This window comes from Anomaloglossus baeobatrachus, chromosome 3 (genome assembly GCF_048569485.1).
Source record: "Anomaloglossus baeobatrachus isolate aAnoBae1 chromosome 3, aAnoBae1.hap1, whole genome shotgun sequence".
Lineage (NCBI taxonomy): Eukaryota > Metazoa > Chordata > Amphibia > Anura > Aromobatidae > Anomaloglossus > Anomaloglossus baeobatrachus.
In genome coordinates, this window is record NC_134355.1 from 455,008,049 (window position 1) to 455,029,627 (window position 21,579).

The window sequence follows — 21,579 nt, forward strand, 5'->3', positions numbered from 1 at the left end:
CGGTTTTATAATGCAGTGACATGGACATCCTATCACACATGCCGTTGCTTCTCTGGCTAAAAGTCCACTTAGCTGTGTGTGTGTCTGGGATTGGCTGACATGCTGGCCCGCCCCACTACACGCGCGCGCTTAGGGAAGGAAGACAAGGAAAAAAAAAAAAAAAATGGCGATCGCCATTATAGAAACAGCAGTGATCTGAAGGCGCTGTTCCCGCACACTATACACTGAAATGTCATAATAGTGTAATTCACAGAGTGACTTACACTATTACAGCAGAAACCAAGCTAGGATTTAGCTGGTTTTTTGCTGCTAGAACCGTTCTCGAACGTTTCTAGAACTATCGAGCTTTTGCAAAAAGCTCGAGTTCTAGTTCGATCTAGAACAGGCCCCAAAATCACTCGAGCCTAGAACTGGAGAACCTCGAACCACGAACCGCGCTCAACTCTAGTGATTAGCTACAACAATAGAAATGTACACAGAAGTAGTTCAAATAAGACAATGAACCAAGCGTGAAATAGGAATCTGTACAGCAAGATACACCTCCCCAATATCCCACCATCACAACCTGTCCCCCCTTTTTAATAAGTGAGTATGCCACGAGGTCTACACAGACCTCTGGCCATCTCACTTACGTCCATGTTGCTCAGCTGTGAATAGTCTATGGTTCTTCTTGCTGGAACAGTCCATCAGCATTCTGGTGTTGGCTTCCACACTTGTATTGGATGGAAAAGCTGTCGGTAATCCCTTGTAGAGCGATAGGGTTGGAAGGACAAGGTTCCTTTTGTGTCCTCCCTCACTCAAACTCGGCTTTCTGCACCCACAAATCGGCATTGTATATCTCCCACATCATTGCCTAGGAGAATGTCTGCAGGAAGGCCGCTCATCACACCGATTATGCATTGTTTTGCCCCAAAGCCATAATCCAGGGTTACACTTGCTCTTGGAATCTATCTCTGAGTACCTCCAGCCAATTCAATGGCAATTCCTGGTCCCTTTTGAATTGCTTCTGGTTGAATTACTCGGGGATCTGCGATGGTGAGAAAAGCCCCAGTGTCATGAAAGCCAACAACGTTTTGGCCATCCAGCACAACCTCCTGTAGATATATCATCATATTCCTCATATATGAAATATGAACAATAATATAACAATACAAGTCCTACATGAATGAAGAAAATTATGAAACAGCAATATCTGAGATAATTGTATTTATTACTTCATGAATGTTTTTCAGAATATGAGAACTTATATCTGCCTATATATATGTATGATGCATACGAGGAGGATTTATGTGTTACAAGTAATATCATGTTCTGAAATGAACAATGTTACTGTTCATATGAAAAAATATTTGTAGATGATCCCTGCACAGAGTGTGTATCTGTATGCAAAGATTTCTAAGTAAATGTTTAATGTTATTATTCAATGTCCATTACTATAACATAGGATTTGTTATACATGATCCGATCCAGACACTAACCGTTCCGGAGGGACGCAATGGCTGGGTGCGCTGTGCAAATCCTGTGCGTGACTCGCTGACAGAGAGGGTTGACATGGAGACCGGATGATACATCCGGTCTTCCATGGCGGCCCCGTGTTATGCGTTCACTGGCCGCATAACCGCGGTCATGTGACGGATGACGCGCTCGACTAGTGACTCGCGCGCAGGATGCACATCACGCAGTCACGTGCGCCCAGATACCGGATGGCGATGGTGCATTTGGATGGCTCGTCCGGCTTCCCATATGGATTTTATGTTACGCTGCATAACTCGCGGTCATGTGACGCATGACGTGCTTGAGGTGCGGCGTGCGCACAGGATGCGCGTCACCCAATTACATGTGTTGAGATGCCGGATGAGCCAAACCTGCACCTGGATCGAATTATGGGTGCTATATAAAGCAACTATAGCAAGCTTGGCACATACCTCCTGATGAAACCGGCAGTGCGGTGAAACGCGCGTCGAGGTTGGGGCAAGTGCAATCAGTGTTACTATACAGGACCGTCACTGTTCAATATGACTACAGGTAAATAGATCTATCTATGGGGGTTAAACTGTAGGTGGAGGCTATTGATGTGGGTAACTATGTCCATACATATCATATGATTAACTAGGTGGTATGGACTGACCTTTGATCATTGTGGCTACGAGGTGCATTTCCACTTAATGTAATAGATTCTATGGTAACCTATTCAATAGCAGCCATCAGAAAAATCTTTATATATACCCCAGGCCCTAGGTATTGTAATTCCTATGTTGTCAGAAATACCTATCTACATATGTCCATTTATACATAGGACATTATTGTAGGCTAACTGGTCCAGTAAGTATAGTTATCACCGGATTTGCACTATCCCTTTTAGTGCGGTTATACATCCCTCCCAATATCCCAAATGTCATCCTAAAGTATAATGAATTTTATGTAATTTGCACGAGCACTATTTTGTAATAATAAATTTCTACTTGTTGAATATCAATATTTAGATTCCAGAGCCTTCTTATAGGTTGTGACAACCTCCTGTAGATGTTTATGCCGAAGATCATAAGAACGGGTGGCTGTTGCTCGCACTCCATAGACTCCTGGTAGGGAAGTCAACATATCAGAGTCACTTGGCAAATCATCAGGGCCAGAATCCAGCTCTTCTCCTGTTGAGGGTGTCTGTAGATAATGGACAGGCAAAGGTGGTCTGCAGCTGTTCTGCCTCTGAACACCTGGACAGTGAGCTTGCAGATGACCAGGCTGCCCACATTGATAACATCTGCGCTGCGTCTCACTTCTTCCAGTTTGCCTTCTGGAGAAGTAGGTAGAAGACCTTGGTGACTGATAGGGAGGTGCAGGTGCTGGAGGTGGTTGTCGATTTGGAGGATGACTCCACGGGATAGATGGGCATGTGGCCCGCAGATGCCCGGGATGCCCACAGCTATAACATCTTCGCTCTTCTACTTTCTCTCCTCGTCGCATTCCAGAAAATGTGGTAGAAACAACTGGAGGCACATACACACGGGTATCCACATGAGGTGGTGATCTAGGAGGTCGAGGAACATTGGGCACTGAAGGACAAGGAACCTATGGTGTTGGGGAGCTGGTCATTTTTGCTCCCTCTGCTAGCAGCGTCTTCCACTGAGGCTTGATAGTGAGCACCTCATCAGCTAGAGCTGCAGCTTCCTCCACAGTGGCTGGTCTCCTTTCACGCACCCATTCCCGGATCTCAGCAGGGCACTTGAAGTAAAACTGCTCTTTTGGAGGACCTGGAGTACGGCTCCAAGGTTAAGGCCTCCTCTGCCTCCAGCCAACAATGCCACAGATGTTTGAGTTTGTGGGCATACATCTTGAAAGACACTTCCTCACCACATGCTAAAGTACGGAACTGAGTCCTGTAAGTGTCTGGCGTTACAGCATAATGTTCTAGAATAGTCTGTTTAATATCCGCATACTTACAGTTCCACCGAGGGTTCATAGCTCTATAGGCTGCGGCAGCTCCACCCTCTAAGAGCCCAACCAGATGCCGGACGCGCTCCCTTTCTGGGACTTCCATTAATCGACACTGATGCTCAAAGTCCTGGAAGAAGCCCTCAATGTCACCAGCAGCCTCATTAAACTGCTTGAAGTCTTTGCGGGACACTCTGGGAAGTTCCCTCATGGTGGATGCTGGGGTTACAGTCTGTCTGGAGTTCCTTGAGTCCAACAGGTGAACAACAAAACGCAATCCCACGTGACCACTGATCTCCAGTCTGTAACTGTCCATACACCGGCTCTAGGATCCAGCCTCAGCTATTCCCTCCCAGAGGATCAATCTTCTTTCTTCAAGTTTCACACAGACTGACTGAATCTCCCAGGTAAGCAGAGAGTTTACACTAGTTGGACTCTAGGCCCACCTCCCCCTAATCCCAGGGATGGAAGTGCCTCAAGAGGCTACAACCTTGCACTATATTGGGTGATTACCTACGACAATAGAAATGTACACAGAAGTAGTTCAAATAAGACAATGAACCAAGCTTGAAATAGGAATCTGTACAGCAAGATACACCTCCCCCATATCCCACCATCACAAGCATACCTGGTTAAAATCATGCAGCCAATCAGTGTCTCATGCATGCTGCTCAAGCAACTTGCGGCAGATATCAGTGGTCAGGTTCTCTTAGAGATTGAACTTCATTTTAGTTTATAAAGGAATTGGGCAAGGATTCATTAAAATGGTTACACCAAGACTTCTGAAAAGTTGCTAAATTTTGGAGCAAAGTGAAGTTGCACAAACATTGAGCCTTTTGTTGTTTTTCAAAATGGGCCGAGCTGGGGGTGAACTTTTTTGGACAGGGCATGGCAATGCTTACCTGACTAATTCATCACAAGTAGCAGTATACGTTATGCCATGAATCTTTCTCAAGTTGCTAACTGGAATAATGATTCTGGAGTCTGGCGCACGCCATTGATAAAATACTTAAAATTAATTTATTGCCCAGCTCCTCTTAATGAATTTAGCATGTCTTATTCCTGCACGCCCTCATAAAGACTTTTATACAAAATATTAGTCTTAAAGAATCTGGGCTTTAATACTAAAGTAAATGTGAAAGTTATTGTTACCTGTCGGTGTCAAAAGACTTTGGCAGATCTTCTTTTTGCAGTGACCGATAAGCTAGCCCAATTACTCGAAAGCCTTGTACTGTGTAGTAATCAAGTTTCTGAGAGAAATTGTCTGGAACTATTGAGAAATTACAAAGAATACTGAAAATCAAAAGTATCTGTATCCGTATAGACTAGCAAAATACTCCAACTTATGACTACAGATCCATACATTTAGGTAGAAATCTTATTTTATATTTCTGGAAATCATTGACAGACTTTATACACTTTTCTTTGTACTTGAATTGAAAATTTATGGTTAAAGACATGCAAAATTGTTCCAAAATTAGGTGAAAGAAATGCCGCAAAGTGAACCAATAGGTTGTATAAAGTTAGATAAGTGTCCAAAGAGGCACTAAAATTAAAGTTTATATTTCTCTATTTGCTGTTCTCACAATAGCACCACACATAGGATAATATAATTATCTAAAAAATGGACCAATAATTGCATAACTATGTGCATAACCAATTAATTTTATACCTATTGTGAAAATAGCCTAATTTTGAAGTATGCAGATTTTTGCATTTTATAACCAGTGTAAAAATGTAAAATATTGTATCAACAAAATAATTTGTCAGTAATGTGCAGTACACATCAGTTATTCTAGTTTCATTATATATGCTTTGCAGTTACCTGTTTCTGGTTTGCAAAAACACACAACCTTTTCAGGTGCTCCTTTCATGAACAATGTCATATTACTCTCTCCTATAATCTGGGCAATGACTGACATGCGCTGTAAAGTGGAGGAGAACGGAAACTGGTGCAGAATGAGAATTCCTTCAACTGGTGCCTACTTGATACAGATATAACAATTTGAGAAACTGTTATTAATGAACAAGAATTAAATTATCTTGTATTGCTTATAGAAAATTCAACATAGAAAATGATTTCTAAACAATAATGGTACATAGTGCCTTTAAACAATGTTTCTGTTTTGTTTTTTTTACTTTAACCCTGATACTTCACTTACTACTAATTCCCGTGATCCCTAAACCCTGTAATCAACTGGTCATCTCTTCCTGCATCCCTCTTCCTATCTCACCTTCTCCTCAGATCTGTTACCCCACATAAACCCCTCTATAGGGTGCTTTAAACGCTGCAACATCACTAACGATATATCGTTGGGGTCACGGTTGTCGTGACGCACATCCGGCGTCGTTAGCGACATCGCAGCGTGTGACAGCTAGGAGCGGCGATCAACAATGGCAAAAACGTTGATCGTTGACACGTCTCTCATTTTCATAATATCGTTGGTGGTGTATGCCGCTGGTTGTTTGTCGTTCCTGCGGCATCACACATCGCTATATGTAACACCGCAGGAAAGACGAACATCTCCTTACCTGCATCCACCGGCAATGAGGAAGGAAGGAGGTGGGCGGCATGTTCAGGCCGCTCATCTCTGCCCCTCCTCTGCTATTGGGTGGCCACTTAGTGACGCCGCTGTGACGCTGAAAGAACCCCCCTTAAAGGAGAGATTGTTCGGTGTCTCCAGCGACGTTGCTAAGCAGGTACGCACGTGTAACGCTGCCGTAGCGATATTGTTCGCTACGGCAGCGATCACCCCCATGACGAAACAGTGACGTGGGTGGGTGCTATCGCGCACCACATCTGTAATGATTGACTCCTGGCTCAGCTGGAGCTGAGTCTTTTTTTTAGTTTCACTTCTGATGCAAGTCACGTTAGGGGTTAATCCTTTCTGCCTCGTTCTGGAGGTCAGGCTGCTTTATTAGGGCCCTGTTTCTCTTGGACTTCGCCAGTGATATTTCTGGCTCTGCTGTGTTCATCTCTTGAGTGACCTGTTGTCTGCCCTGCCCCCTCCTGACCTCCGTGTTCACCTGACCTGTTAACTTCCTCTGTGGCTGTTTCCATTAGTGTCTCTCCCGCTGTCTCCCTGTTCGTTCCTTATCTGTTTACCTTTATTCTATCTTGTCCTCCCACTCCCCCTCGCTTCTAGGCTCTGATTTCCCGGCTACTAACTATTTGCTTCCCTCTGACTATGTTTAGACTTTGCCTTTGTGTACTTACAAGACCTCATGTTGTGACACGGCTTTCTGACGATTCTACTGCCATCTGGTGAGCTTGACTAGTATTACCTCTGCTAGGGAATTCCCTGCTCATACGTTTCCTCCACTTTTACACCCCCTAGTGGTTTACCAGGTAACTACCTTCTCAGATAGTTTCCTCTCAGTCCCACATTACTGCGCTGTACTGCTATTGTACATCTTAGAGTACAGCGTGACAACATCGCTAGCTATCGCTAGTGATGTCGCAGCGTGTAAAGCACCAGACACACATGGGCCATCTCATGCCCTCTCCTACTTCCACCTAATAGCAGTCTCTGTGTTGCTCCTTATTGCAGGTAATATCTCTCCAAATCCTGGCCCTCCTCACCACATTTCCACAGTCATTTCCAATCACCATTCATGATCTGTCACAAATTTTCACAATCCTACTAACCTTATACCCAATCATCCAGCCCTCTAACAGGAACTCTATGGAAGGCTCACTCTGTCTTCAACAAAATTCCCTACATCCATGACCTTTTCATCACTAACAAACTTTACTTCCTTGGCATCACTGAAATCTGGCTCAGCCCCTCTGACAGAGTCTATCCTTATGCATTTTCTTTCTTTCTTTCTCACTCCCGCGTCCCAGTTATAAGCATAGTGGAGGAGTTGCTTTCCTCCTGTCTGAAAAATGTTCCTTCACTCCAAGTCCACTGCCACCTTCTGTTACTCGCCCCTCTTTTGAGGTGCACTCTGTTCATATCTACTCTCGATCTAAACACCAACTAGCTGTCATTTACCGCCCACCCAGGGTCAGCCACCACCTTTTTTTAACCACGTCATCACTTGGCAACTTCATTTCCTTTCCACTGACATTCCCACCATCATCATGGGTGATTTCAACATATCCATTGACATCTCCCACTCATTGGACCTTTAACACTCACTTCCTCCTTTGGCCTCACTCTATGGTCTTCTGCAGCTAAGATGGTCGCATGCTGGACATCACCTTCACTCGCCTCTATTCCCTATCTAACCTCTCTAACTCACATATCCCCCTGTTTGACCATGAACTACTTATTTTCGCTTCAATCCCTTCTCCAAGTACACAACAACCACTGCATAAACTCACACACCCTCGCAGAAATCTCAAACACCTTGATTTACACTCACTTTCTCAGTCCCTTCTCCCTCTTGCAGACATGGTGATGCTGCTGCCAGTCACCCCCCCACATACCAAAACCCGCACAATCAACAGACAACCTTGGCACATGAGCCAGACTAAAGAGCTGAGACGTGTTCCCAGGATTGCTGAGGTGAGATGGGAGAGGTCTCATCAAGGCCACACTCACTAATGCAAAACAAACCTACTTCTTATATCGCATATCCTCCCTATCGCACAACCTAAAACAGCCATTCAACACTTTCAACTCTCTGCTCTGTCCCTAGGCACCTCCTCCCTCCTCTTATCTCAACTGCAGACTTGGCCTCTTTCTTCAAGCAGAAGATTGACAATATCAGAGTAAGCATTGGCCAACAATCCTCACAGCCCCTCTTCATAACTACTTAGCCATTTTCCTTCAAATTCAGCTTCTCCACCATTACAGACAATCATCTTTCCTCTCTACTCTCAAGATCACATCTCACCACCTGTCCACTTTATCAGCTCCCGTCCCACCTCATCCCCACTCTCATCGCAGTCTTAGTCCCCACCCTAATCCATCTCTTCAACCTATCAAAAACAACTGATGAATTTCTGTCATTTCCTTAAGCATGCCCTGATCACACCCATTTTCAAAAAACCCTTTCTTAACCATTCCTCTGTGTTGAGATATTGTCCCATCTCACTTTTCCCCTATGTCTTAAAACTACTGGAAAAGCATGTCCATCTTAAACTATCCTCCCACCTCTCCACCTTCTTCCTTTTTGGCTGCAAGCTGGCTTCTGACCTCATCATTCCACTGAAAATGCCCTAACTAAAGTCATTATTGACATACTAAAGGCCAAAGTCAAGTGACACTACTCTGTCCTCCTCCTTCTGGACCTGTCGTCTTCCTTCGATGCAGTGGACCATTCCATTCTACTTCAGATTCTCTCATCTCTGAGCATCACAGACTTGGCCCTATCTTGGCTCTCCTCATACGTATCGAACTTTCAGTCTCCCACTCTCACAATACCTCCTCATGTCAACCCCAAAAGTTTAGTTTTTGGACCATTGCTGTTCTCTATCTACACCTTCGGCCTGGGATAGGTCATCGAGGCCCACTGCTTTCAGTATCATCTCTATGTTAATGATATGTAAATTTACCTCTCTGAACCTGACATCACCTCATTACTACCCAGAATGCCACAATGGCTGTCTGATATTTCATCCTTTTTCTTTGTTTAATTTCTAAAACTTAACATGGAAAAAACATAATTCATTATCTTTCCTCCTCCTCACTCAACCCCCCCCAACAAATCTATCCATCTCACTCTCACTCGTCCCACATGCTCACTGCCTGGGGGTAACTCTTGAGTCTGCTCTCTCCTTCAAGCCACACATCCAAGGCCTCTTCACCTCTTGCTAACTCCTACTGAAAAACATTTTCTAGATTCATGCATTCCTTAAGAAAAGGGCTGCAAAAACATTAGTGCATGCCCACATTATATCCCACCTGGATTCTTGCAATCCCCTGCTCTATGGCTTACCTTCTAATACTCTCAAACTCCTACAATCTATTCTAAACTATGCTGTCTGACTAATCCACCTGTCCCCCTGCTACTCCCCAACTTAAACTCTCTGCTAATCCCTTCACTGGCTTCCCATCGTCCAATGACAATGGCCAGTTCAAAACCCTTATAATGACATGCAAAGCCATCCACATCCTATCTCCTCCGTACATCTGTGATCTAGTCTCCTGATACTTACCTGCACATAACCTCCGATCCTCACAAGATCTCCTTTTCTACTCCCCTTGTATGTCCTCTTCCCACAATTGCAACAAAGATTTCTTTCATGCATTTCCCTTACTCTGGAACTCTCTACCACTACATATCAGGTTCTCACCTACCATGGAAACATTCAAAAGGATCTGAAGGTGGCTCTCCCGACAAGCCTACAACCCGCAGCAACCCTCAGTCCGCTATAGTGCCACACGACCATCTCCATCCTCACTTACTGTATCCTCACCCATCCCTTGTAGATGTGTGCCCTCATGAGCAGGGTCCTCTCACCTCCTGTACCTGTATGTGCCTTGTATTGTTTATGATTATTGTACATGTCCTTATTATGTATTTTCAGTTTTCACATTATAAGATGGCAACTGACTTGACTACATTGTTAATGGCCGGTATGTACCATGAGAGTGGTGGAAACCTGAAGATTTGTTCTGGCACTTGTAGTGCCACATTTTTTATTATAGTGTTCATTGGGTCAGGTTTTCAGGTGGCTTGTGAGATGGGGGGCTCAGGTCGCCTACATACCCCGCCCATGGATGTGTTTGATGTGTCACTTCTGACAGGTAAAATGGAGTCAGTTTGTTTGGCACCGGGGAAGTCAGACAGTGTCGAGAGACTGGCAGGAGCCAGACTGAGAGAGAAACTTCCAGGAGACAGAGTGTGTGTGTGAAAAGCAGCCTGTGTGGAGAAGCTGCTCAAGTGCACAGAAGTATTGAAGCCTCTCTGGAGAGAGACATCTCCAGTGGGAGACCAATGAAAAAAGTGGATCCAGACCTGTGCAGGCGAACTGCTGAATTAACGGACTTGAAAACCGTGAGTGTGACAGCCAGTAACTTTGTTTGTTATGTACCCGGAGTGCGGTTTATGTCTTGTTTAATAAACTGCTGGACTTTTATTGAACTGTGTGTTCTTCTATGTTACCTCTAAACTGCAAAAAAGCAAGTGACCCCCATCAAGTGAGCAGTCAAACTCTCTCAACATGTAAAGGGCCATGGAATAAATGGCACTATATAATAAATAATAATTAACATTGATGTACAGCGGGGAAAATAAGTATTTTGATACACTACCGATTTTGCAAGTTTTCCCACCTACAAACAATGGAAAGGTCTGTAATTTTTATTGTAGGTACACTTCAACTGTGACAGACAGAATCCCCCGAAAATAAATTCAGAAAATAACATTGTATGATTTTTAATTAATTAATTTGCATTTTATTGCCAGAAATAAATATTTGTTACATTAGAAAAACAGAACATAATATTTGATACAGAAACCTTTGTCTGCAATTACAGAGGTCAGATGTTTCCTGCAGTTCTTGACCAAGTTTGAACACTTTGAACATAATCTTTCATACTTCAAGGCTATTGCTTGGCAAGAATGAGTTTTAGCTCCCTCAAAAGAAATTCTACTGGGTTCAGGTATGGTAACTGGCTAGGCCACTGCAGCACCTTGAATTGCTTTCCCCAACCCCCAGCTGCCTATTTGTACCCAGCTGGGAACTAAAAATACAGGGAAGCCTTTTTTTTTTTTTTAATTATTTCATGAATTTCATGAAATAATTAAAAAAAAATGACGTGGGCTTCGCCCAATTTTTGTGTCCAGCCAGGTACAACTAGGCAGCTGGGGATTGGAATCCGCAGTGCAGGGTGCCCAAGCTTTCTGGGCACCCCCTACTGCGAATTGCAGTCTGCAGCCGCCCCAGAAAATGGCGCTTTCCTAGAAGCGCCATCTTCTGGCTCTGTATCCAACTCTTCCAGCTGCCCTGGTGACGGGTGGCTCTCTGGGTAATAATGGGGTTAGGGCTAGCTGTATATTATCAACTGGCCCTAAGCCCTAAATTCATGGTGTCACACCAATATTAGACATGGCCACCATGAATTTCTAGTACAGATAAAAAAAAACATAACACACAGAAAATATTTTTATTAGAAATAAAACACAACACAATTAGTGACTCCATCTTTATTGAAATAAAGAACCCCCCTCCGCAGTAATCCTGGGTCAAGGGTCCCGCGCCGTCCAATCCGGATCCAATATCATCTGATAGGTTTGCTGGAAGGCAAAGCGATCAGATGATGTGTCAGGTTCAAGGGCCTGAATCACATGACACAGCAGCTGATTGTATAAACGGCTTTTATACCATCAGTTGATGCATCAGTGCAAAAAAAACAAAACTACACACTTCTGTGCAGACTCCTGTCCGACAGCATCAGCTGATAGTTTAAATAGGGCGGTAAAAAGCCGGCCTCACAGCTCGACTTATAGTGTCAGCTGATTCCGTCAGGTGACCGCATCAGCTGATCATCGCCAGATCTCAGAGAGAGAAAAGAGAGAGAAAAGAAAGAAAAAAAGAGAGAAAAGAGAGAGGAGAGAGAGGGAGAGAGAGAAGAGAAAAAAGAGAGGAGAGAGAAAGGAGAGAAGAGAGAGAGAGGAGAGAGAGAAGAGAGAGAGGAGAGAGGATAGAGAAGAGAGAGGGAGAGAGAAGAGAGAGGAGAGGAGAGAGAAGAGGAGAGAAGAGAGAGGAGAGGAGAGAAGAGAGAAGAGAAGAGAGAGAGAAGAAAGAGAGGAGAGAGAGGAGAGAGCAATGCAGCCTCATTCCGTGAAATGCTCCGATTTTAGAGGTGTGTCCCGCGGCTTACAGCTGACGTCCGGCTCTTCCCCTCAGTGTATAATTAAATGAAATTATAATTATAAATAATAATAATAATTTAAATTAACTTAAATTTTTTACCGGGACTCGAATTCGTAAACTAATTCTCCGGAGGCAGCAGCTCTATTAATTGAGCCACTGCCTTTAATGAAAAGCATATGAAGATTTGGTATTCTTGACCTCTGTATTGCACTAGAGAATCCAGAAGTGGATTATTCAGCTACAAAGAGGAGAGAGGGGAAAAACAGAGAAAAAGTGAGAAAAAGAGAGTGAGAGAAAAAGAGAGAGAGAGAAAAAGAGAGAGAGGGAGAAAGAGAGAGAGAAAGAGACAAAAAGAGAAAGAGAGAGAGTGGAAAAGAGAGAGAGAAAAAGAGAAAGCGAAAGAGAGAGAGAGGGAGAGAGAGAAATAGAGAGAAAAGAAGAGAGAGAAAAGGAGAGGAAGAGAGAGAAAGAGAAAAAGAGAGAGAGAAAAAGAATGAAAAAGAGAGAACAAAAGAGAGAGAGAAAAAGAGAGAGAGAGAAAAAGAGAGAGAGGAGAGAGAGGAGAGAGAAGAGAGAGAGGAAAGAGCAATGCAGCCTCATTCCGTGAACTGCTCCAATTTTAGAGGTGTGTCCCACGGCTCACAGCTGATATCCGGCTCCTCCCCTCAGTGTATAAATAAATTAAATTATAATTATTAATAAATAATAATTATAATTTAAAATACATTTTTTACCAGGATGGCCGGGACTCGAACTCGTGAACTGATTCTCCTTAGGCAGTAGCTCTACCCATTAAGCCACTGCCTCTAATGAAAAGCATAGGAAGATTTGGTAATCTTGACCTCTGTATTGCAGTAGAGAATCCAGAAGTGGATTATTCTGCTACAAAGAGGAGAGAGAAAGGGAAAAAGAGAGAAAAAGAGAGAGAAAAAGAGAAAAAGAGAGAGAGAAAAAGAGAGAGAGAAGGAGAAAGAGAAAAAGAGAGAGAAAAAGAGAGAAAAAGAGAGAGAAAAAGAGAAAAAAAGAGAGAGAAAGAGAAAAACAGAGATGAGAGAAAAAGAGAGAGAGAGAGAAATAGAGAAAAAGAGAGAGAGGGAGAAAGAGAGAAAAAGAGAGAGAGGGAGAAAGAGAACAAGAGAAAATGAGAAAAAGAGAGAGAAAGAGAGAACAAGAAAGAAAAAGAGAGAAAAAGAGAGAGAGAGAAAAAGAGAGCGAAAGAAAAAGAGAGAAAAAGAGAGAAAAAGAGAGAGAGAAAAAGAGAGAGAAAAATAGAGAGAGGGAGAAAGAAAGAAAAAGAGAGAGTAAAAACAAGATAGAGAGAGAACAAGAGAGAGAAAGAGAGAGAAAGAGGGAGAAAGAGAGAACAAAAAAGAAAAAGACAGAAAAAGAGAGAGAGAAAAAGAAAAAAAGAAAAAGAGAGCAAGACAGAGAGAGAAAGAGAAAAAGAGAGTGAAAGAGAGAGAGAAGAGAGATCACACACAGGCACTACCTGAGTGAAGTCTCCGGTGACAGCGCGGCTCACGTCAGTTGCTGCGTGGAGCTGACACAGAGCGCTCGTGTTTTACGGCGCTCCCTGTCAGCTTCATGTAGCTGAGCTGAAAGCGTTGTGTGGATTACTTCGGACCTAGATTGTTGTTTGGGGATTAATAAAGAGGTAAATGAGGGTTTTTTTGTCTTTTATTCCAAATAAAGGATATTTCATTGTGTGTGTTTATTTACTTTCACTTACACGTTAATCATGGAAGGTATCTCGGGGAGACGCCTGCCATGATTAACCTAACCTTATTACCCCGATTGTCACTGCACCAGGGCAATTCGGGATGAGCCGAGCAGAGTCCCAGGACTGTCGCATCTAATGGATGCGGTAATTCCGGGCAGCTGGTGGCTGATATTGTTAGGATGGTTGGCTCCCCATAACATGGCGCTCCCCATCCTGACAATACCAGCCTCCAGACCCGTGGCTTTATCCTGGCTGGTATCAAAATTGGGGGGACTGCAGGTTTTTTTTTTTTAATTATTTATTTATTTATTTTACTGCACGATATAGATCCGCCCGCCGGCGGCTGTGATTGGTTGCAGTGAGACAGCTGTCACTCAGCGTGGGGGTGTGTCTGACTGCAAACAATCATGGGCACCAATGGGCGGGGAAAGCAGGGAAAAAGAGATTGAATAATGAGCGGCAGCCATTTTCAAAAGAGGAAAAGCCGCCAGAGCTTTGTGACAGCCGTGCAGCGCCACGCCCGTGATCGGTGAGTAGGAGAGAGAGGGATTGTGCTGGGGATGCAGGACGCATGCAAATACACAACGTGCGCACATAGCCTTACTGTGAAAAGCCACGCTTTTGGTGATCGAACCGTTATTGAACGGTAACTCGAACGGCCGAACTTGAAGCAAATCGTTTGAGTTCGTCGAACGACTCAAACACCGCCCAAAATCACTCGAATTTGAAAATGGCGAACGGTTTAAATTGAACATCGCTCATCTCTACTCTTGACTGGGGGGTGCAGTCAAGTGCAGGATTGCAGGTAAATGCACAGTTTAAGCACAATATCATAGTTTGACACGAGCATAGTTTGACGTTATCCTTATAAGTTTCCCATTGTTTTTTTCTTTTTTTTATAGTTTTATCTGTACGGTTTATCCCCATTTAAAAGGTGCTCCATGGACAATGCTACCAGATGTGTATCTTGTCATATGCATTCATGCCTTGAACAGCCGTTCGAGGGTGAATATGGCTGCACTCGATGCAAGCATGTTACATCTTGTAACACTTAGGAGCATTGCAAACCTGGAGAGGAGTTTAGAGCTCAATGAGCTTTCCCTGGCTTGAGCAAGTGCTATGGAGGAGGGTGGAGGTGGAGAAGGTCAGGACCCAGAGGTAGATAGCTGGGTAACCATTAGAAGAAGAGGTAAGGGGAAAAGTGTCAGGGCGCCTACCCCTGATCTGGCACAACCTAGTAAATATGCCTGTTTGGTTGATATTAGGAATGAAGGGCCAGGACTAGGATCACTACAGCAGGACGTGGCTCCTAGCAACTAGGAAAATGACTGCTGTAGGAAGGAGGGAAATAGAAGTGCAGCAAAGCCCAGACAAATGTTGGTGGTAGGGGACTTTATAATTAGGCTGACAGACAGGGTCATCTTTCGCTGAGATTGTGAATGCCGAACAGTGTGTTGTCTGCCGGGTGCTCAGGGGTGGCATATTGCGGATCAGATAGACAGATTGCTGGGTGGGGTTGTGAAAACCCAGCGGTCATGATGCACATTGGTTCTAATGACAAAGTTAGAGGCAGGTGGAAGGTCCTTAAAATTGATTACAGGGAACTAGGAGAGGAGCAGAAGTCCAGGACCTCCAAGGTGATGTTTTCAGAAATACTACCGGTGCCACGAGTGTCACTAGTAAGACAGTGGGAGCTTATAGAGATAAATATATCGCCTAGAAATTTGTGCAGGAAGGAAGGGTTCGGGTTCATGGAGAACTGGGCCGACTTCTCAGTCGGCTGCAGATTCTACGGTAGGGATGGCTGCACCTCAATGGGGAGGGGGCAGCTGTGCTGGGGGAGAAAATGGTCAGATGGATGGAGGAGCTTTTAAATTAGGATCTGGGAGGAGAGAGGGTAATGGAGCAAATAAGGGGATAGATAGTGCAGATATAGACAGTGAGATGGTAGGAGTCAATGAAGGATTAGGGGAGGCTGGAACTTATGGGATTATGATGTAGTGGGCATTACAGAAACCTAGCTGGATGAAAGCCATGTCTGGGTGACAAACGTAGAGGGTTATACTACATTCAGGAGGGACAGGAAAGACAAAAAAGGTAGCGGGGTATGTATGTTTATCAAATCTAACCTAAAACCTGTGTTGAATGATGACACTGGGGGGAACTGCAACAAAATAGAGTCAATATGGGTAAAAGTACATGGAGAGGGGAATAATGGAAAAATGCTAAGTGGAGTTTGCTGTAAGCCTCCTAACATACCTGAACAGGTAGAGGGTGAAATGCTGGAACAAATTGAAAAGGCAGCTAATTTTATTGATAATATTATTATTATTATTATTATTATTATTATTATTATTATTAATCTTATTATTGGGGATTTCAAATATCCAGACATTCAGTCTGACATAGAATCTTCTGGTTGTGCTAAAAGCTGTAAGTTCTTATCTACTATTCAAGACAATTTCAGATCTACAGGTCCAGGGGGCAATTGGGCAATAGCGATCATAATATGGTAAGCTTCAAAGTAATATTCAATAGAACATTTAAAAGGGGAAATGCTAAAACCTGGAATTTTAGGAAAGCTGATTTCAACAAATAAAGGGAAGAGCTTAAATGTGTAGATTGGGACAATGTCATGGTAACTGGGGATACCGAACATAAATGGTGTAAGTTTAAGGATATACTCCTAGAGTCCTGTAAAAAACCTATACCCTCAGGTAATAAAATGTCCAGGAATAAAAAGAAACCAGTAAACCGTAGAGAAAACCCTTATTAAAAAATCACTTTTAATTAATTTAGATTAAAATAGATATCCCAAATTGAAAAAGACATACACACATATATACATACATATAAATACATAGAAAAGTGCTGCAGTGCAGAATGGGAGTGGTTAACACCCTAACACTTCTCCCTACCTAGCCTGCGGAGGTCGGCACCCTAGATCACGTAATGGCGCCCCCGCTCAGACGTCGGCTCACCCTCCTCTCCCTCCACTAGATTATAAGTGCAGCTAGTCTGGGAGTATAGGAGTGCTCAAACAGGGTTTTTCTGCACTGTCACAAATTGATAACACAAAGTGCAAAAATTTAAATGTCAGGGATAAAACCTGTTTTCAATTAACACATATGTGAGTATAACTCTGCAGCAATAGGGTGTAGTATCAGACAACGGGCTCTATCATATGAGGACAAAGTGCCATGGTTCAAACATAATTCAGAGGGGTTTTATGTACATATGTTAGCTTTAAGATGTAAACATTCCACTCAACAGCAGCATATAAATGAACATATATTAAAGTGCTGTGCATATAGCAGCCAGAAGACCGGAGGGGGCTCTCTCAGGCCCTGCATCCACCTGCTCCCACCAGTATCAGATTATAACACACTGGTGACAAACCAATGGCTCCCCAAACAATATATATATAATGATCCTCAGAAGCAACCCAATAATAATAGCAGCATACATAATGAATTTCACATGGATCAATTACTCCACTAACACCCAATCACTGTTGGTAACGGTAACAATAATATAGTCATGTACTTAGCTTATTGCGCAGACTTGGACCAATCGCCAAACAAACAATAGTATACTTAAGTGTAATCATTGGACGCTTATATATATACAGGCTTGATACAGGAACCGCTTATTCTGCTCGACGCGACGCGTTTCCCCCTGGCATCCAGTCCTGCCAGGGTTCCTCAGGAGCTCCCACAGTGGGGTATATGCAGCTGGCCACAATCTGCCGCCCTGCCTCGGTCCTAATCCCCGTCTCTGCACGTGGGGAAAAGAGCGTTCTTTAAAAATGGCGCTTTACCTACGTCACCGGAAGTGGCGTCTGCCGGAGCGGAAGTGACGCGCAGGTGGAAAGCACCGTGCGCCCCACCGCGGCCAGCCACCACGCCAGCCTTCGCCTATGTCACCGGAAGTGGCGTCTGCCGGAGCGGAAGTGACGCGCAGGTGGAACGCACCGTGCGCTCCACCGCGGCCAACCGCCGCGCCAGCCAGGACGTCCCTCAATGTGACGTAAGCCAACAGTCAAATGAAGGTGGAACGCTATATGCGCTCCACACCTCCACTCCATAGCCCTTCTATTGCCCTGGGAAGAAGACTATCGTCCAGGTGGAGCACACTATGTGCTCCTCCGCAAGTAATCCCCAATGGCAACACAGACGTTCATTAATGTGACGTCAGCTGTGGGTCATATATTAGTTGAACACTTCATGCGCTCCACAGCACCACTCAGCATCCCTTCTATTAAGCCTGAGTGGCCCGGACTACCAATGATCAGGCTATAGCAAGGAGGCTGTGGGAAAAAAAGGCGCAAATAGGGTCTTACCCGGTATAACAGTGTGAGGTGAATGTAAGAAGGGACACTCACCTGATAAGGTTGTGACAGTCACAACCCCTCTAACAGCATAAAAGTAGCGTGGAAGGCAGCAGTCCCGCGAAACAGAGTAGTTACGGACAGCAGGAGAAAAGCAGGTTAAAGTACCGCGCCAAACCACAGGAGTACAAATGGAATTAATAGATCTCTTTTCTTTATTTTCACAGGTCTACGCGTTTCAAGGACATATCCGTCCTCTTCCTCAGGACAAATGCAGAGAATACCATTGTACCATGGTATTCTCTGCATTTGTCCTGAGGAAGAGGACGGATATGTCCTTGAAACGCGTAGACCTGTGAAAATAAAGAAAAGAGATCTATTAATTCCATTTGTACTCCTGTGGTTTGGCGCGGTACTTTAACCTGCTTTTCTCCTGCTGTCCGTAAATGATCAGGCTATAAAAGCTTCTCATAGAGCGCCCTGTAAGTAAATCCTATAGTTACACTTCAATAGGGATATCAAAAACAGTGCCTATATGGACCAGTACAACCACATATATATATACTACGCAAAAAGAGATCTTACAGTCCAAGATCATAGAAAACCCCGTAGTCAAACTGACATATACAGGTTGGCTGATTAAAACTGACTCCCATGTATCCAGGAGAGGATATATATCCCAATTATACAGAATGCTTTAAAGGTCAAATGAAACTAGAGAAAGTTAGTTGTTCATTTAGGCCTCCCGGATTGGTGGATTCCAACCAGAAGATCCAGCGTGTCTCCCTCTGAAGAAACTTTTTATCCCAGTCTCCCAGGCGAATCGATGGGGGGATTACTTCAATGGTCCTGAAGGAGAAAGACCCCAAGTCGCTGTTGTGATACGTATTCACATGTCGGGCTAAGGGTGTGTCCCGCTTATTTCTCACATCACCCAGATGTTCTCCTATCCGCACTTTCAGTTGTCTTCTGGTCTTTCCTACATAATCCTTCGGACATGTACATGTACAGAGGTAGATTACCCCCTCTGTTTTGCAATTTGCAAAATTGCGATTTTTATAGATCCGTCCAGTTACTGCACTACAAAACTCTTTAGAGGGTGTAATGTGTTTGCAATACATACATGACCCGCATTTGAAGGTGCCAACGTCTCTTCTATCTAACCAGGTGCCACTTCTTCTTGGGGGGACATAAAGGCTATGAACAACCTCATCTTTTATTGTCTTCCCTCTCTTAAAGGTTACCGAGGGGTATGCAGATATGTTCCCACAAATATCAGGGTCACTGTTTAAAATGCCCCAATGTCTCCTCAGTATGGCCATTACCTTCAAATGCTGGTCATCATACATCCCAATCAGCCGTGCAATCTGATCATCATCTTTTTTAGGGGTGGTGGCCAGCAGGTCCCTTCGATTGCTATGAAAAGCATTTCTATACGCCTTATCTATGATGTTCACAGGGTACCCCCTTTCCCTAAATCTCTTTTTAAGATGTAAGGACTGCTTCTCATACTCCGGGACTGAAGAGCAATTCCTCCTCAATCTCAGAAACTGCCCCTTCGGGATCCCAGTTTTAAGACTCACTGGGTGATGACTTTTCAAGTTCAACAAACTGTTTGTGGCGTTTGGTTTTCTAAAGATAGAGGTACTTAGGGTCCCATCTGTTTCCTTCGTTATTAGGACGTCTAAGAAAGGGAGTTTGTCGCCCCCTATCTCATACGTGAACCTCAATCCTAGGTCATTAATGTTCAAATGGTTCACGAAGTCAATAAAGGACTCTGCTGATCCCCGCCACACCACCAGAATATCATCTATGTAGCGTCCCCAGAACTGAATCTGGGGACCCCACATGTCATCATCCAAAAACACAACAGTATCCTCCCACCAACCCAGGAGCAAGTTTGCATATGTGGGAGCACAAGGGCTCCCCATTGCAGTGCCCCTGAGTTGGTGGTAATACTTTGCGTTAAAAATAAAATAGTTGTGCGTCAGGATGAATTTTATCAATTGTAAGATGAAGTCATTATGTTGGGACATATAGGTTCCTCTGGAATTGATAAAGTGCCTTACCGCTTCTAAACCAATATTGTGGGGGATACAGCTGTATAGGGATTCTACGTCAATGGACATAAGTAAGGCTTCTGAATCCACCACCAAACCCTCAATTTTGTTCAGCAAGTCCATTGTGTCCCTTAAGTACGATGGCAAAGATGTTACAAATGGGCGAAGGATTTCATCCACGTAGACACTACAATTCTGGGAGAGAGCCTCTATCCCAGACACAATGGGGCGACCCTTCACTGGAGATACTCCCTTGTGAATTTTCGGGAGGGCGTAAAAGGTCGCCACCATTGGTGTTTTAGGTAACAAAAATTCAAATTCCTCTGAGGATATCAATCTCATTATTTTCGCCTCACACAAAATGCCCTTGAGATCTTTCAAATAGCATAAAGTCGGGTCTGACTTCAAAATTTCATATGTTGAGCGGTCCGATAAAATGACCTGGCACATCATTAGATATTCCTTCTGATTCATTATAACAACATTGCCCCCCTTATCGGAGGGCTTTATTACTATTTCTGAATCACTCCCCAAACTTAGGATGGCCATTCTCTGTTCAGTTGTCAAATTCGGTCTGGTTGGTGTCGACCTCGGGTTAATCTTTTTTTATCTCATCACAGACCAGTTTACAAAAGATATCGGTACTGTTAAACTCACTCACAGGAGGCATTCTTTTACTTTTGAGTTTCAAACCTAAAAAGGGTCCCTCTCCCTCAGGTCTATTACTCTCCTCCTCCAAACTCATTAATACATTGAAATCAGACATCAAATCTATGGGCATTCCTAACTGTGTGCACTTTATTCGATCATGGTTGGCGAAAAACTTCTTCCATTTAAGTTTCCTTATAAATAGATTGATGTCCTTCACCCACGTGAAGGCATCAAATTTGACAGTGGGCACAAAAGATAAGCCTGTATACAAAACCGAAAGTTCAGTGTCAGTCGGTGTATATGCTGAAAGATTAATGATCCTTAAATCTTTAGGATCTAGTTTCCTTTTCTGTTCTGCGGGGGAGCTCTCTGTCTGAGGTCGTATGGCCCCAGGTCTCTCATTTCTAAAAAAGAGGAGGTTGTCGTAGTTGAGGGAAAAACAGAGAGTGAGGAAGACACTGATGGTCCAGAGGGGGCATCTCTGGGTACAAAATGTCTTCCTCCTCTGTTTACATTTCCCCTCCATCTCTTTTTTGTAAAGCCTTTATTTCTAACCCTTCTAGACTCGGTATCAGATGATTCCGGATCAGTCGAGGAAACCTCACTAGGTTGTGGT

General features: G+C 43.8%; 1 protein-coding gene across 1 annotated transcript in view; it reads right to left on the minus strand.

Annotated features, from left to right (window-relative positions):
• Positions 1 to 21,579, minus strand: part of LOC142296638 (putative cation-transporting ATPase 13A4) — a 523,287-nt gene that overhangs the window by 202,266 nt on the left and 299,442 nt on the right. Inside the window, exons 16-17 of the mRNA XM_075340491.1 lie at positions 5,255 to 5,411; positions 4,582 to 4,699 (exon numbers count right to left, since the gene is read on the minus strand). Of these exons, the coding sequence (XP_075196606.1) occupies positions 4,582 to 4,699; positions 5,255 to 5,411 (275 nt within the window). The remainder of the gene's footprint in view (positions 1 to 4,581; positions 4,700 to 5,254; positions 5,412 to 21,579) is intronic.